This window comes from Rhincodon typus, chromosome 38 (genome assembly GCF_021869965.1).
Source record: "Rhincodon typus isolate 14 chromosome 38, sRhiTyp1.1, whole genome shotgun sequence".
Lineage (NCBI taxonomy): Eukaryota > Metazoa > Chordata > Chondrichthyes > Orectolobiformes > Rhincodontidae > Rhincodon > Rhincodon typus.
This window is the reverse complement of record NC_063369.1, coordinates 2138922-2156730: the sequence shown is the minus strand read 5'-3', so window position 1 is coordinate 2156730 and position 17809 is coordinate 2138922. Positions and strand designations below refer to the sequence as shown.

General features: G+C 43.5%; 1 protein-coding gene across 6 annotated transcripts in view; it reads left to right on the top strand.

The window, feature by feature from the left end:
• tyk2 (tyrosine kinase 2) overlaps nucleotides 1–17809 on the top strand; it is a 92150-nt gene that overhangs the window by 56178 nt on the left and 18163 nt on the right. For all 6 annotated transcript variants that reach the window (XM_048618105.1, XM_048618100.1, XM_048618101.1 and 3 more), the window contains 7 exons: nucleotides 320–477; nucleotides 2139–2262; nucleotides 4923–5127; nucleotides 6121–6239; nucleotides 9669–9842; nucleotides 12420–12507; nucleotides 16888–17015. In XM_048618105.1, coding sequence (XP_048474062.1) covers nucleotides 320–477; nucleotides 2139–2262; nucleotides 4923–5127; nucleotides 6121–6239; nucleotides 9669–9842; nucleotides 12420–12507; nucleotides 16888–17015 — 996 coding nt within the window. The remainder of the gene's footprint in view (nucleotides 1–319; nucleotides 478–2138; nucleotides 2263–4922; nucleotides 5128–6120; nucleotides 6240–9668; nucleotides 9843–12419; nucleotides 12508–16887; nucleotides 17016–17809) is intronic.

The following is a 17809-nucleotide window of genomic DNA, read 5'->3' as shown; positions in this document are numbered from 1 at the left end:
ATACTGATATGGATCTGGGAGTCCCTTATAAATGCTGAGACTGGAGATCTTGGTCATCAATTTCCAGAAGATACCTACCTGCTTCAAGGCCAGCAGAAATACCATTTCAGGATATATTGCATGTTGGCAAGCTGGAAAATCTCGTTGGTAATAGAACTAAAACCGAGAATAAGACTGGAAGAAAAGAACGGAATTGTGGAGGTGGTGAACTGAAAGGTTGACCTCAGGACAAATTTGATACCTTTATGGGTTGTATTCAGCTGTCCAAACTTCAGACAGTGTGCACCAAAGCTAATTGTTTTCTTGTTTTAATTTGAAGGACCTTGTACTGCCCTCACACAAACAAGCACTGTCCTTTTCAGCGCTGATAGATGGCTACTCTCGCCTGACCACTGACTCTCACCACTATCTGTGTCATGAGGTTGCTTCTCCGCGGGTTGTGCTGAGCATCACCAGTGGCATTCATGGACCAATGCAGTAAGTTCCACGTAGACCGATTTCGCCCTGCTCTGTTCTTTTTGTTTCTACGTATTTGTTGGTGTTGGATAACCGAAACCTTTTGATACGCTACACAGTAAAGCAGCCTTGACACTGTCTCTTTAAAACGCTCCCAGGGCATGTACAACATGGGGTTATATACAGGGTTAAGTTCCTTTTCAATTGTCTCCGTCAAACAGTGTTAGTTACAGAATAGACCTCGCTCTGTCCCTTCCCTGTCAAATACTTCAAGGCACGTACGGTGTAAAGTTCCATCTACTTTGTCCTAAAAATACACCTTGTAACTAACCACAGAAGAGCATCTCTGCTGCACCACTGTCGTTTTTGATTGATCAGGATAGATGACTCTGTAGAATCCTTTGAAGTGATTTTTCGGGACGTGGACAGTGCCCTCATGAATTACACAGTTGTTTGTTTGACAATCCACCGACAGCTCTGGTGCTAAACCATCTATTATCAGGGTTACTGCTCTGCTGGCATATGAACTCCAGCACATTGAGATGAATAACCAGTGTGAATCAGTACTCACAGAAACAGATAGAGACTTTATAAGCTTTGGTGATTTCCACCAACCGCTCCTTCTGGATTTGACTGAAACCTGAAATGAAAAGGTGTGTTTCTGATCTCAGCATCTCCAAGACCCAGCCCCTTAGTCCCACTTCAGTTTATAGCTCTGTCCACTGTACCACCTACTCTAAACACAACCCTATAACACCACCTCTTGTAACTCGTGTTCCAGTTACTCCCTAACCTTATTTATAACCCACGTCAATATTAGACAAAGAAATTCAAGGCTAGAGGTTGCCAGTGTCAATCATACCCCAAATCTACCGTACTCTGTCTTCAGTTTGTAAATGCTAGTCAAGATTCAAGGAGTAGGAAAAACAAATTCCATCAGCTTTGGACCTAACGTTTGTTCTGGAGAGAATTATCTTCACTTTTTACAGAAAGTTATGGCCACCACGTCAATCACAGAGACTCTAAGAAATAAGACGAAAAGAAGTAGTAATCTCTGGTGTGCATAACTACATGTACTGCTTGTTAGAAAGCAGTGTTTATCTTGGATAACACAGTGTGGAGCTGGAAGAACACAGCAGGCTAGGCAGCATCAGAGGAGCAGGAAAGTTGACGTTTTGGGTTGGGACCCTTTGGTTTTCTCCCATTTTATCTTTCCTGTCATATCCTTGGTAAGGATACAGTGTGATCGGGCGCTGGGTGCCATTGTGTGATTGGATACATTGTGATACATGGTGTGATATTGTACAATATACCACAGAATGTTACACAGGTGAACCTCCATAGTCACTCCACATGCGTCAAAGGGTGTTTGTCTGTGGACAACCACACGGTAAAGTCAAACACTCGCTCTGCCTCAACATTGACAGGCAGGAACGTCCCATCAGGGTCACTGGATAACCATCCAAACTGATTTTCCTTCTCCCTCTCAGCCAATCACAGTGTCGAGTCACTCAGCTCACAGGAGGATCCCTGGATCATTGCAATGCTCTCCGCTGAGGGAGAGTGAGGTTTTTAACATTGCAAACAATTGGCAATCTGTTTATAGTTTAATTCCTTGATGAGAGATATAAAGGAATAACAGTGGGGAGACATTGAACTTTTCCTTCATGGTTTCCCCACAGACCGCACTATGTCACAACTAAGCTCCGACGAGAGGAGAACAAGGAAGGACTCTATGTGCTGCGATGGAGTGCTTTAGACTTCAATAAGATTATCATGACGGTTGTCAGTAAGGAAAAGCCTGAGGTACGTAAGCATTTTGTGCAGGTCCTATTTATAAACTGGAGGGTAATGAGGTGTTTGGGATTGTGGCGGCATGACAGTGTGGGGCTCTCTGTGTGGAGTGTAAATGTTGAAAGTGTGTCTTTTCCCCAGTGTACTCTTTTTGGGTGTAATTATACCTGGGTTCATTGTGACTGACTGACTGACTGGCAGGAGGGCAAGCAATCCTTGTGTTGGGAGGAGCACGGGGGTATTGTGACTTATTTTCCCACGTGTTGTCCAGTTGGGGAAACAATAGGCACGATGGTCACAGAGCAGCAAATCTGGGAAGGTGAGGGTAGCAACCACTGACAACCCACCTGCTGCTTCTTCAGGCTGCTCAGGCCATGGATATCAAAGAGTGACCACCTTGAGCTCCTTGTTAGACAGGGGATTTCAGGATCACCGGAGTTGGGTGGGAATATGGAATTTGAAACATGATCATGATCTTATTGAATGGCAGGACAGGCACAAGGGGTTGAATGGTTGTCATCTCCTGTTCTGTTTCTGTGCTCATTGTGTGTGACTCAGCTAGGTTGAACAAGTAAGATTGGTCAACAACTGCCATGTTCTCTCATTCGCTCAGGATTTGAGGATGATGGTTCTTGGCTGTCCACATGTGACAGATACAGGATCCCACACAATTTACCCCATCCTAATTTCTTGTCCACATCAAGAGTACACACTGCTTTAAGTGCATGTACTTCTAAGTACAGGCTAAAATAATAAATTCACTTAGCTTTATGTCAGTCCTTATTAAAAAGGGCTTTGTTCTCAAAAGGAAATGTCCCCATAATGGTGTAATCACATAATAATGTGGCAGTGCAGTGTTGAAGACAGCACAGCTGAAGAGTGCTTATTAAACAGTAATGCTAGATGGTGGGAGCAGGGCCAGAAAGCACTAATGGTTTTGCTTTTAAACATTAATGTGAATGGGGCCTCTTCCAAATTGTTCCATGAAGCTTTTCTTGTACAATAAAATCACAGCATTAACGGAGACTGGGATTGGAAGGCAGGATGTTAAAAGGCCAAAGGTTTCCCTCCGTTGCATTAAGATCACTAACGAATGTCATATTAAAAAAAGTACTGTTATCAGTTGGCCTCATTAATGTTTCGCAGTGCACCCCTTCACTCCTGTCCCCCACCCACCCCTGAGAAGCTGTGTTTCTCAGTTGCTTATATTTGGAAATGTCAGAAACCTCAAAAAGCATGAAAACCTGAATGTCATTTAGCAGTAAGGAGTTTGTCACATTAACAAGTGAACAGGAAGAATTGCTTTCTAATAAAAACAGAATCTCCTGGAAATAGTTGTGGTGTGAGAAGCGGTGTTAATGTTTGAGGTTGAAGATCTAGAAGAGTTGATATTGTGTTCAGTACAGATCTCAGGCCTGCCAGGGGCCATCAGTGAACCAGTAATTTTGGTTAAATTTGTATAATTGTCTTGCATGCTTTATAATGAAATGATTGAGAGGAGCTCATTTTTCAGGTAATAAAGATTTTGGATAACATGTTAGGGTTATTTTTCATTTGGGTAAATGATTAGAGCATGATAGGATCAGGCTGCACAATGCAGGCTTTTGTAAGCACAGTAAATACTGCCATGCTTCAATGCCCTTGGGCTCTATGTAAACCGAAAACACTGAAAATAAACAATGCTTCTGGTGTGCGCACGAGGATGGATTTGCATTTCAGTTACCATGCTGGGAGGAGCATATGTTCAATGTAAATCTCCAAACTCATGCTGAGAAAAGCTATGCATTTTTGAGCTCAGAAGTGTTCTAACAGGTATCCATTGGAGATCAGTGATTGGTGCTGTGTGGGAATGCTCCATGCCTGCTCTTGGTCCGTGGCATCGCTGACATAGTGAATAAATACTGCCTTTCCTTTCTGGTGGTGTTGACTGAGGAATGTCCGTTGGAACTTTCAGTGGTGCCTTTGGATTGTTCATGACCAGCAGCACACTGAGCTCCCCAAGAATATAACTTGCTCTCCGTTACCACACAGTGTCTGCTGCTGGACTCAGACCCGGAGGAACTTGTCACACTTGCTGGTTCTCTCCTTCCAAAACAAAGCTGAACCTGCAAGGTCGCTTTAGCGCTCCCTGTGCTCCAAGACTTGACTCAAATTAGCTTGCTCTTATCCACAAGTAGCATTTCATTTAGCAGTGAGAAACCAGTTGTGTAAATAATTGGGTTAATAATTATTCTGTTCAGTTGAGATGATATTGGACTGATGTCTGAGTGGGCCAGTAATCTGTGATGGTCACTTGAGTTCCCATGAAAATACACGTGCAAAATGATGTTGACACCACATTCTATTAGCTATTTCTGTTCCCTCAAGCACCAGCCCAACCCATGACCTTGCTTTCCCTATTGTAGGAGTGTGAACCTTACTGCCCATTCATTACAGTAATGGCTGAATATAACCTCAGCTCCAGCTTTCCACACCAGTCTCACATCCCTTCATTGCTGTACTATCCTAATATCACTTGTGAATCTTTCCTGCTTAGAGAATGGTTTGCCAGACTGTAGCAGCTCAGAAGAGGGGAATACCAGTTTCCGTTTTAAAAGGAGACAGATGTTTTACAGTACTAAATGCAACTTTTCTTGTCGAGCACTGACCCTATTGTTATGTTTTACTTTCAGTTTGAATTATTGAAAGGTTCTGGGAGTTTTCAAGACATGAAGCAGTTTCAGATTGAGAGGAAGACCCCAGACGCGTATGTGCTGCAGGGCTGGGAGCGGTCATTTCCCAGTGTGAAAGAGCTCCTCGAGAGTCTTAAGGGCTGCATGCTGAAATCGGGGAATGAGAGCTACATGGTCAAAAAGTGTTGTCCGCCTGTTCCACATGGTAAAGAGCTTTGTCAGACATGGCGAGAGTATTTGGCAATGTTTTTATACTTTTCCTTCCTGTGGCCTTAATGTGGTCTTTGCATGTTTTACACCCCCGTAGCTGGGAGGGCACTGCCAGAGCTGATGTGTTATTGCAGTTACAGTGACTCTCCTGCATTCCCTTTTTGATCAGCTGCAAGAGTTTGACATCGCACAGTCTTCCAAAGCCATGTCTGTCATTTCTTTCATATCACACCACTTCAATGACCACTTCTAACTCGGAGTTCCTCAAGTCACTAACTCCTCCCCTCTTCCCCTGTCAGGCAGTTCCCTTCTGCTTCCGTCACCTTCCTTTAGATTGCATTCGGCGCGGTTAACACACGCCAGTGCTGACGTTGCATTACCATCAGTTCAGCACGCACACAGCCTCAGCGGATATGTGCAAATTCTCCATTCCCTCTTGCATTCCCTCCGGTTTCAAACACTGCCACACAGTCCCAACTCCCCGTCAGGTTACAGACCCCGTCACACAGTCCCAACTCCCCGACAGGTTATAGACCCCGTCACACAGTCCCAACTCCCCGTCAGGTTATAGACGCTGTCACACAGTCCCAACTCCCCGTCAGGTTACAGACCCCGTCACACAGTCCCAACTCCCCGTCAGGTTATAGACCCCGTCACACAGTCCCAACTCCCCGTTAGGTTATAGACCCCGTCACACAGTCCCAACTCCCCGTCAGGTTATTGACGCTGTCACACAGTCCCAACTCCCCGACAGGTTATAGACCCCGTCACACAGTCCCAACTCCCCGACAGGTTACAGACCCTGTCACACAGTCCCAACTCCTTGACAGGTTACAAACACTGTCACACAGTCCCAACTCCCTGACAGGTTACAGACGCTGTCACACACATGGCTGCCCCTCAGTCCCTCAACTCCCCTGTTTGTTTAAAAACTGTAAAAACAATATTGTAGTTTTCTTGACAACCTGTGATCTGCTTTGGCTCTCAGAATTCTCCAATTTACTCATAACGAAGAATGTGAAAGATAGTGATGTGCGACCACTCACAGCGCAGTTAAATCTGAGCCAGCTCAGCTTCCATCAAATAAGGAAGGAGGAAATCATTCAGGTGAGTTTATGATGCGGTATATTATCCAAACCTCTTTTCCTTGCCCGTTTTCTCCTCTGAATCTGTGCTATTGTGACCAGCCTGGCTGGATGTGGGAAATTGCCTCCATGATTTATGAAGACTGGCTCTCTTGTGCATCACAGACCTGTAAGAGAACAGGCAGGACCCACATAGCATTGACTTCAAAAGCTGCAAATGACTGGTGGCTGCTGAAGACCATTCAACCCATCTTGTTTGATCCAACCACATTGCCCCTAATCCTTCCCAGTGCAATTCTTTCACCCATGCCAGGGAGGTTTATTCACTGCAAACAGGAGATGCCTGGCCTGGCTCCAATGTAATCTCATAATATTGTAGGACAGGCTAACTTTGACTCTGCATTTACAGTCACTTATATCTTAAGTTCTGAAGAAGGCTCACTGGATCTGAAACATTAACTCTGCTTTCTGTCCACAAATGCCAGACCTCCTGAGATTTTCCATCTATTTGTGTTTTTCTTATTTAAATCTTGAGCTCTGCTCAGATGCTTCATTTAGAAATTGAGAATCCTGTCTGTCCTGTTTTCCCTTCTCACATATAGCTCTCAGTGAGACAAAAGTATAATAGAAACCTTTCTTTGAATTGTTTGTTTAAAGATTCTCACACTGGGGTTTACTTCTTTATTTGTGCTGACTGGTGTTTGTGTGAATTTGTTTTGATGTTTCAATAAATAGAGACAAGATTTTTGAGGTAAAGACACTAGCTTTGTACACTGGCTTCCCTCGGATGAATGCAGGGCGAGAATGCTGTTTGAGGTGCTGTCATGTTTGTGGCTTAGCTGCTCTAGTTTAGCATAATCAGTGACAAAAACAATCTGGTTGATTATTGTACACATGCTAGAATAGAATGCTTTTGTTTCGTGACCCAAGATATTTTCCTTGGCAGTGGGTCATGTTTACTGTCGTCTCCAAAATGGGTTCTGTTTTTCTTCATTCTCTCTCTGGTTTTCTGCCATCTTCCCAAATTGCTGCTATTGAGTTCTTGCTGTGCCGAGCCAGCCAGACAGCCTGCCTCTCACCACTGCCCATTTGGTCATGTTGTCCACGTGTAAGCCAGAGTGTGGAATATCAGCAGGCTGTTTGACTGCATCACAGCTGAATTCAATCCTGTTCTCTCATAACGTACTGTCAGAATGAAAGGATATTGTACTCTTGGTGTGCTGCTGTTCCCTAATCTGTCAGAGCTCAAGCTTGTTTTACTCTTCCTTTATGGTTGACACTAACACAGTTGTGAGATTGTATTGGCTTTCCTCATTGCCTTATATTTTAATTTTATTGTACACTTTTTAAAATCATTCATAGAATGTAGACGTTGCTGACGAGGTCGATTATTTGTTGCTCATCCCCCTAATGGCTACTGTTCCAATCCCAGACTGAAATCCGACTTGATAGATTTTTTAATTTAGTAAGGTAGTCTTTCTCTAACACCAGCAGACAATTCTGCAGATTTTGGCTTTAAGAATTAAACTGAAGCTTATTATGCAAAAGAAATGAAGATAAAATTGAATTAATCAAACTAGTTACTAAAAATACATTGAAAGATTTCAAAACATATGATAAAATACAATATTCCATCTATCCAAACAGCATCCCTTCACAGTACTGGAAAAGAGAATTCTCTCCTTTATCGCAACTATTAGTTGACTTAACTTTTCAATTCCAGGACTTGAGAGTTTGATTGCCTCTTCCTCAAATATTCACACAATTGAGCTTAGACTTTCTCAGCTCCAAAATAACCCCTTCAGGATTCTAACCAAATGTTTCCGGTCTGAAACTTTCAAAACTAGACACTTTACACTGAGGGAACCAGTTTTCTAATGGTTCAAAACTTCTCCTTTCTTTAGGAGAAGCTGTTGTACACATCTAAATGTTACACAATGTCTGCGAGCTGGAAACCAAACTCTTTCCTAAGCCTTTGGGTTATTTTTCCAAAGAGGTGTTTCTCCTAAGCAAAAGAAACCCTCTGATCTTTCTAACTGAAAGCAGCCTAATAGTCTCTAATGTTTACTCCATCTATTCCTGAAGCTCTGCCAATCTAACATAACCTCATTACACCTTCTAAAGGGTCTCTCTAAAACTGACTTTAAAAGAAAAAAACTTGGCTGCAGAAATGCTGACCACTTCATCATTAAATCCCTTCATACACACGGACCAAAGCTGCCATGCCACTAGGTCAAAATCCAAGCTGCAAAATCAATTATGTTGCAATTTGGATAAATTGCATTGGTTAGATCACACCTGCTTGTAAGGTACTAGTTAATTGTCAGCCACATTGCTGTGGGTCTGGAGTCACATTTAGTCCTGAGCTGGTAAGGGCAGCAGATTTCCTTCCCTAAAAGACATTGGTGACCCAGATAGGTTTTATCACTGGTAAAAGCTGATAATAGTCTCCACAGGCTGGCTCTTAATTCCAGAGATTTTATAAGTTGAATTTCAATTTCACTATCTGCCATGGTGTGACTGAAACCCACATCCCCAGGACATTAGCCTGGGGTTCTGGATTACTAGTCTGGTGATATTATCACCATGCCACTGTACCAGGACACTAAAGGTGAGAAAATAGACTCACCTGGGAAGAAACTGGCTTTTGTAATGCAGTTTACACCAGCGACAGTAGGAGTTGACCATCTAAAGGAAGAGGGCATGGAGCCAGAACATTGTTTACTTGCAGAGGCTATAGAAATATGCCTTGGGGCCGTATCACCAAAACATGTTCACGTCAGGAATGTGGCCGTGTTAGGTGTTTTTAATTAATTAGTTCAGGAGCATGTATCCTGTTCAAGTAGTCTTGACATCAAGCTGTTTTAATGAGTAACAAAAACAGAAGTTGCTGGAAAAGCTCAGGAGGTCTGGCAGCATCTGTGAAGAAAAGAAATCAGAGTTAATGTTTTGGGTCCAGTGACCCCTCCTCAGTTTTAATGAGTGATGCGGTGGAGGCCCTTCTTTGAGGGATATTTTCTTTTCCTCTTTGAGCTCTGCCACAACTCCAACGATTTCCCTTCCTTGAAGGTTCGTGTGCTTCTTTAGCCTTGAATGTGTCTGCATGTTGTCGTTAACTTGGGTCCAGTTGGTTTCCTGCTCTGAGTAGAATGCTCTATTGTCCTCTTTAGTGTCACATCTCAACAGTAGCCATCTGGGTTGCTTCAGCTGATTTGCTGATTCCCCTGAAACAAAACCATGTGATCCATCCAGGAAGTCAGAGTTGAACGTGTTTATCCCATTGGGATCACTGTTGACTGTTTGGAATCTGGGGAGAGGTGTTTAATTGGATTGTGCAGAGGTGATTGCCTCAGTGCACCAACACACAAGTCACACTGTCACCTGAATTCCCCCTGAGCATTGAGAACTCAATACAACGCCAACATAAACCACTCATCTTTTTTGTTCGCAGGAGCATCATTTGGGCCGTGGAACGAGGATGAATATCTACGCTGGTAGGTTTTGCGAGGGTGAAGTTGAGGAGGAAGAAGAGATGGACTCTCCCTGTGGAACAAGCCACAGTGAAGCAAGGGATATCCGTGTGGTGTTGAAAGTTCTTGATCCTAGTCACAGAGACATTGCATTGGTGAGAAAAACAGAAGGGAATCTGATCATCATAACATCACCAGTAATTTCTTCAACTTGGTCTTGTGACCTACATATAACTAGAGAAATGAAAATATTTCTTAGTGCCTTTTACAATTGCAGAGTATCCCAAAGTGCTTTCTGGCAAATCAAGTCATTATTGTAATAGAGTCATAGAGCTGTACAGCACGGAAACAGACCCTTCGGTCCAACTCATCCATGCCAACCAGCTATCCTAAGTAAATCTAGCCCCATTTGCCAGCATTTGGCCCATATCCCTCTGAACCCTTCCTATTCATTCCCATCCAGATGCCTTTTAAATGTTGTTATTGTCTCAGCCTTCACCACTTCCCCTGGCAGCTCATTCCATAGACTCACCACCCTCTGCGTAAAAAAGTTGCCACTTAGGTCCCTTTTAAATCTTTCCCCTCTCACCTTAAACCTATACCCTCTAGACTCCTCTCCCCTGGGGGAAAGACCTTGGCTATTCACCCTATCCATGCTCCTCATGATTTTGTAAATCTCTATAAGGTCACCCCTCAGCCTCCGATGTTCCAGGGAATATAGCCCCAGCCTATTCAGCCTCTTCCTATAGCTCAAACCCTGCAACCCCGGCAATATCCTTGTAAATCTTTTCTGAACCCTTTCACGTTTCACAACATCCTTCCTATAGCAGGGAGACCAGAATTGCGCACAGTATTCCAAAAGTGACTAACCAATGTCCTGTACAGTGCAACATAACCTCCCAACTCCTGTATTCAATGCAATGACCGATAAAGGCAAGCGTACCTTCACTGTCTTATCTACCTGTGACTCTACTTTCAAGGAACTATGAACCTGGACGCCAAGGTCTCTTTGTTCAGCAACACTCCCCAGGACCTGACCATTAAGTGTATAACTCCTGCCCTGATTTGACTTTCCAAAATGCAGCACCTCACATTTATCTAAATCAAACTCGGTCTGCCCTCCTCGACCCATTGGCCCATCTGATCAAGATCCCAGGCGCAACATATTAACAAATTTACAGACAGTAAGCTTCCATAAATAGCAAGGTGACATTAATTTCCAGTGACTCTGCCTTGGGACCTTTTCCTTTCTCTGGAATGGGCAGATGGACATATAGGGTTCACATTTTGCCTGAAAGGAGCCACCTCTGACAGTGCAGCATTGTCTCAGTACTGCACTAAACTTTCCTTTCATATAATGTGCTCTTATTCAGGGAGAGAGACTCAAACAAGACCTTCTGCCTCTCAGAGCAGGAGCTGACTAAACTGTGTGTTGTGGTAATCTGACAAGAACCAGCACTGAAGGTGTTAGTTCACTGGGGAGGAGAGTTGCAATTATGGGGCTAAAGAGAAGAAACTAATGGGGAGGGGGAGCTTGTGTTCTCCAGCAGAGTGAATAGGAGCTGTGGAGAGGATTGAACAGTTAGGACATTGTTTGTACAGGAACTTGAGTCCTGCAGCTCAAATACATAGAAACACAGGAATAATACAGCCCCTACCCCTGCTTATGTGAAGGAGTTGCCTTCATTTGTCAGCATCCTTACTTGACTACAACCACAAATCATACAGCTAAAATCATTAAATCAATCAGACGGTTTAAAAACTAACAATGTCAAAATATTAAGAGCTATATGGGTGATATGGTGGCTCAGTGGTTAGCACTGCTGCCACTCAGCACCAGGGGACCGCGGTTTGATTCCCTCTCGGGCGACTGTGTGGAGTTTGCACATTCTCCCCGTGTCTGTGTGGGTTTCCTCCGGGTGCTCCTGTTTACCCCCCACAGTCCAAAGATGTGCATGTTAGGTGGAGGAACGGTCTAGGCCCGAAACGTCAGCTTTCCTGCTCCTCTGATGCTGCTTGGCCTGCTGTGTTCATCCAGCTCTACACCTTGTTATCTCATGTTAGGTGGATTGGCCAAGGGAAATGTAGGGTTACAGGGATAGGATAGAGGAGTGGGTGGCATGCTGTTTGGAAGATTAGTGTGGACTCGATGGGCTGAATGGACTGCTTCCACACTGTAGGGATTCTATAATTCTGTAAAGAACTGTTGTAGTCTTAAAAGTCAAGGATCAGCATATGGGAAATGTCATCTCTTGATTTGTAATTTATTTAAAGAGCCACGTGTTTTTGGAGTAATTTTCCAGGTTGAAAGATTTCATGTTTCAAAACATCATTGGATATTGGAAGTGGGGTAGAAAAACTATGATCTGCTAAATTAATTTGTTTCCTATTTATCCAGTTTATCACTCCATCTATTCTGTTGATCCTGCCTTGTTTTATAATTGAGGTTTTGATTATCCTGTGTGCGTGTATATGATTTTCTTTGTTTGGCAGCAATTGTAATCCAGCAGGTTTTACCCTTGATCAGTTCAGGTTCTTGTACGTATCCTGTGCTAGTGTTGCAGCTTGTGGACATACTGCCAGGTCATCCTCCAGCAGCTGTAGTTCTTGTTCAAGCACATTGTTTCTTTGGCATTTTCTGACTTTGTTATTCACCTCAGCTATGCCCCTCATGATTTCATAAACCTTTATAAAGTCACGCCTCAACCTCACTTTTGCTTTTTATTTTTCAGGCATTCTTCGAGCTGGCCAGTCTGATGAGTCAAATCTCTCATGCTCACCTCGCCTTCGTGCATGGAGTCTGTGTGCGGGGCTCAGAAAGTAATTCATAGCTTTTTCATACCTCTTAAAACTAATGTTTTGTTTTTTATTTGCTTGTGTGGTGATGCTTAAAGGCTTAGAGTTCCTCTGTTATTGTTAATCCTGAGAAATGGATCACTGCAGGATTCCTATTCTCACTTCCAGCCCTCTCCCCTGTCATTACCAAATGCTCAGTTCCCAGTCTGTGGTGTGCTGTTGGAAGGAGCAGTGGCAGACAATGCAGGATCTTTACGGAAACAGCTCCAAGCCTTTGGAGGGTTGAGGGGGTGGGCAGCAGAGGAAATAACCATACTCTATATTTATTTCTCTTCGCTGGTCGTTGTAGTCAACTGTTTTCAGAAACAGATTGCTCAGCATGAGCTGCAGATCATTAATACTCTGGCCAGGCAAGAGTAACAGCCACTGACCATGATAATTTATGATTCTATTCCAGAGGTTTTCTTTGGCTTCACACCCAGCCTGAGCAGTAGGCTTTTACGTTCTGTGCCTGCAGTGGCTATTATTTCGAGCTGAATTAACCTCACTGGTCCATGCTGTCCCAGTGCCCTATTTACTTTCCATTGCTGTTGGTCTGCCTCACTGATGAGACAGAATGGGAATTTCCTGTTTCACTTACAGTGATACAAACATGTTAGTCCACTGCATTTATCCAGATAATCAAAATGGACTCAGGAGGCTATTTGCTTGTGGGAGAAAGGTACAAATATTTGATGTGTTAAAAGGGATTGGCATGCTGTTAAAAAGTACCCATAAGCAACCTATGTTATAAGCAACATATTTTGTGCTGTGCTATATGTTTAAATAAGTGAAGACAACACAGCATTTAAAATTTCCCCAGCCCCTCCTGACCTGTGATTTTGTGCTCACTGTGTAGATGCCTACAAAGTACACTTCATTCTGAGTCTATCACATTCTAGATCCAGTTCTATTGCTCTGTTTTGCTGGCTATTTTTGAAGCTTGTTTTACTGATTTATTTTTCTGTCTGATCATTCAGTGAGCAGACTGCACTGTCACCTGCGTGGCTGAATGTTCATGTTCATCAAACCTTTCAACTTCAGCAAAGACAATTTCACACATTGTGCATTCTTTCTCACTTCAAAGTGTCACACCTTTTTGCAATGACTGCAAAAGGTTTCTCCAAGAAAACCATAAGCTGGAGTTTGTGTTCCCAGCGCTAAAGAAAACCAGGAAGTGACTGCGTATCCCCAGACACTCCGTCAGCCTTCCTGCTCCTCTGATGCTGCTTGGCCTGCTGTGGTCATCCAGCTCTACACCTTGTTATCCGAGCAGCATCGATCAGCTTTAAATGACCTGGATTGCTCATTGATTTTTGTGTTCTGCACCATATTTCCATTCTTTCAAAAGGGAGCCATCAGTACTAAACAAGGCAGATATGGCTTACATAATGCAGGGGAATAGAGTCATCAAGATGTACAGCATGGAAACAGACTCTTCAGTACAACCCGTCCATGCTGACCAAATATCCTAAATTAATCTCATCCCATTTGCCAGCATTTGGCCCATATCCCTCTAAACCCTTCCTATTCATATACCCATCCAGAAGCCGTTTAAATATTGTAATTGTACCAGCCTCCACCACTTCCACTGGCAGCTCGTTCCATGCATGCACCGCCCTCTGCATGAAAATGTTGCCCCTTAGGTCCCTTTTAATTATTTCCCCTCTCCCCTTCAATCTATGGCCTCTAGTTTTGGACGCTGCTATCCTGGGGAAATGATCTTGGCTATAGCAGGACATTTTGGATTATGCATCAGCTTCCCAATTACATTGCCAGAGAGTTTGCTTTTACCCTGAGCATATCGGCAGCACCATTTGTCTGCTGCAGTTTGTTATAGAGTCCTGCAGCATGGAGATGGACCCTTCAGCCCAAACTGGTCCATGCCGACCAAAATGTCCATCCATGCTAACCCCATTTCCCTGCACTTGGCCCATATCCTTCTAAACCTTTTCTATCCATGTATTCGTCCAAATGCCTTTTAAATGTTGTTAACGTGCCCACCTCAACCACTTCCACCATTCGATATGCGTATCACCCTCTGTAAAAGAAGTTGCCCGTCAGGTTCCCATTTATTCTTTTCCCTCAACCTTAAACTGATGTCCTGTTGTCCTCGATTCCCAAATCCTGGGAAAAAGACTGAGTGCATTTACCCTATCCATGCCTCTCATGATCCTATACACTTCTGTATGATCCACCCACCCCCCCATCAGTCTCCTACGCTCTTTAAAAAAAAGTCCTAGCTTTCCCAATCTCTCCCTATAAGTCAGTCCCTTGAGTCCTGGTAACACCCTTGTAAATTTCTTCAGCACTCTTTCCAGTTTAATAACATCCTTCCTATAGCAAGGTGACCAACACTAAACACAGTACTCCTAAGTGCGGCTTCACCAATGTCCTGTACAACTGCCACATAACTTCCTGACGTCTATATTTAATACCCTGACTGATGAAGGCCAGTGTGCCAAAAGCCTTCTTCACTGCCCTGTCTGCCTGCGGCTCCAACTTTCAGAGAACCGTGCACCTGAACTCCAAGGTCCCTCTGTTCCACTACACTCCTTAAGGCCCTACCATTCACCATGAAACTCCTACCTTGATTTGACTTTCCAAAATGCAACACCTCACACTTATCTATATTAAACGCTATTTGCCATTTCTCGGCCCACTTCCCCAGCTGATCAAGATCCTGCTGCAATTTCTGATAACCTTTCTCACTATCCATGATACTGCCTATTTTAATGTCATCTGCAAGCTTTTTAATCATGCCTTGTACATTCTCATCTAAATCATTGATATAGATAATAAACAGCAAAGGGGCCAGCACTGACCCCGAAGGCACACCGCTAGTCACAGGCCTCCAGTCCTACAAACACCCTTCCACTATTACCCTTTGCTTCCTACCATCAACTTAATTGTTACTTGGCATTGACATAGCACTGCAGGGTTGCTTTCCTGCAGATGTGCTGCTGTTGTGCCATCTCGCAATGGCATGGACGTTAAACATGCCACAAAAATAAGTCATTCCAATTTGGATTCTTCCAACCCAAAGGCAGAGCTCTTCAAGTAGTTATGTAGAGCCCAGTTTTCATGTTTAACTCATTTTACCCACATGAACTGTGCTTTACTGGACAGAAGTGCTAAAACACAGTCCCAAATAGCCAATCACAATTGCGATGAAGATAACCTTTGATTAAGCACCAAAGATCTGTTTGTTCAGAGAAGCTATGACCTGGGAGTGACTGAGACAATAGTCTTAAAGTGTAATCCAAAAGGTTCTCAGATTGCTGACCTTTCTTTCACGTGGGGTTGGATTACAATAGCAAACAAGCAATCCATTCATTATCTCAAACCTTGGACAGACTTCATCTGGAGCATTCTGTCCAGATCTGTTCACTACACCTGAGGAAGGATATAGGGGTTTTGGAGAGAGTGCTGTGCAGATAGTCCATGACGATACTGGGGCTTAGCGTTATGAGGATAGCTTGCATAAACCAGATTTTCTCTTACTTATGAGAGGTGATCTGATCAATGTGTTCAAAGTGTTAAAACTGTTTGATAGTGTCGATGCAAAGAAATATTACCTCTGATCGGAATTCAGGAATAGGTTTTTTGAAATTTGACTTCAGCTTTTCAGTGGTGAAATTGAGAGACATTTTCTCATACAAAAGATGGGAATCTGATGTTCTCCCCTGTCAAGACTGTGTGTGCATGTCTGCTGAGGGTCAAATGGATTCTTTGAGACTGGGATTAATGGGTATTATGCGGTTAAGGGTATTGAAGAACATGAGATGTAGCCAGGTCAAGGCACAGGTCAGCTCCAATCTACTGAAACGACAGAGCAAAGATTAACCCAACTCTTGTTCTTCATGTTCCAAAGAGGCGGGAGATGCTTTTCCTTTTTGAATCAGATCATCTTCAAATTGAAAAATGATTGCCTCACTTGGCAGCTCAGTTTCCTGTTTGGTTCATTCTTCTATTGTATAAACTCAGCAGCTATTCCAGTCATTTCACAAAAACACTGCGCTGTTAGATGCTTCATCCTCCAATGAGACGTAAGCTGGGAACTTGTCCACTTATTCAGTGGGTGTTAGAGATCCAGAAGGAATTCTCTCAAACTTGTACCACATCATCTTACCCCAGGGAAAATCTGTGTTAGTCTTTGTAGTGTCCATGTAGCTCTGCCTGCTGTTTTTGGTGAGAGCTGTAATTACAATATACATTATAATGTTTATCATGCTGCATGTTCCACAGCACCCATTTCAATGTTTGTAATGCTGTATGTCCCACATTGCCCATTACAGTGCCCAGCTCTTTCTGCATTCTCCTCCTTTGTATTACAGAAAAATGATAACTGTCCTCAATTTACAGATATACTTGTGGAAGAATATGTCGAATTTGGACCTCTGGATGTCTTGTTGCGAAAGGAGAGAGGAAAGCTGAACCCAGAGTGGAGTCTGACTGTCATTCAGCAACTTGCTAGTGCACTGAGCTACTTGGTATGCATCAGTATGTCTTGGGGCATTTCACAGAATCACTATTGTGTGGAAAGAGACCATTCAGCCCATCGAGTCAGCACCAACTCTCCAAAGAGTATCCTACCCAGAACCAGGCCCCCTACTTTATTCCTGTAACCCCACATTTCCCATAACCCACCTAGCCTGCACATCTATGGCATGTGGGAGGAAACTGGAGCAGTCAGAGGAAACCCACACAGACTCGGGGAGAATGTGCAAACGCCACGCAGTCGTCCGAGGGTGGAATCGAACCCAGGTCCCTGGCACTTTGAGGCAGCAGTGCTAACCTCTGAGCCATCGTGCTACCCTATGCCACCATATTTCCTGACAAAATATAGTCAGTTGTACAAGATAGAAACAGACCCTTTGGTCCAACTTGTCCATGCTGACCAGATATCCTAAATAAATCCTTCCGATTTGCCAACATTTGGCCCATATCCCTCTGAACCCTTCCTATTCATACACCCATCCAGATACATGTTGTAATTGTACCAGCCTCATTCCATACATGCACCAGCCTGTGTGTGAAAAGTTAGATCCCTTTTAAATCTTTCCCCTCTCACCTTAAACCTTTCCCGCCCTCCAGCCCCCGGGGGGAAGAAAAGCCCCGGCCTATTCAGCCTCTCCCTATAGCTCAAACTGTCTAACCCTGGCAACATCCTTGTAAATCTTCCAAGTTTCACAATATTTTTCCTGTTGCAGGGAGATCAGAATTGAATGCAGTATTCTAAAGATAACACATCTGTTTTTGTCTGTGTGTAAACATAATTGAAATG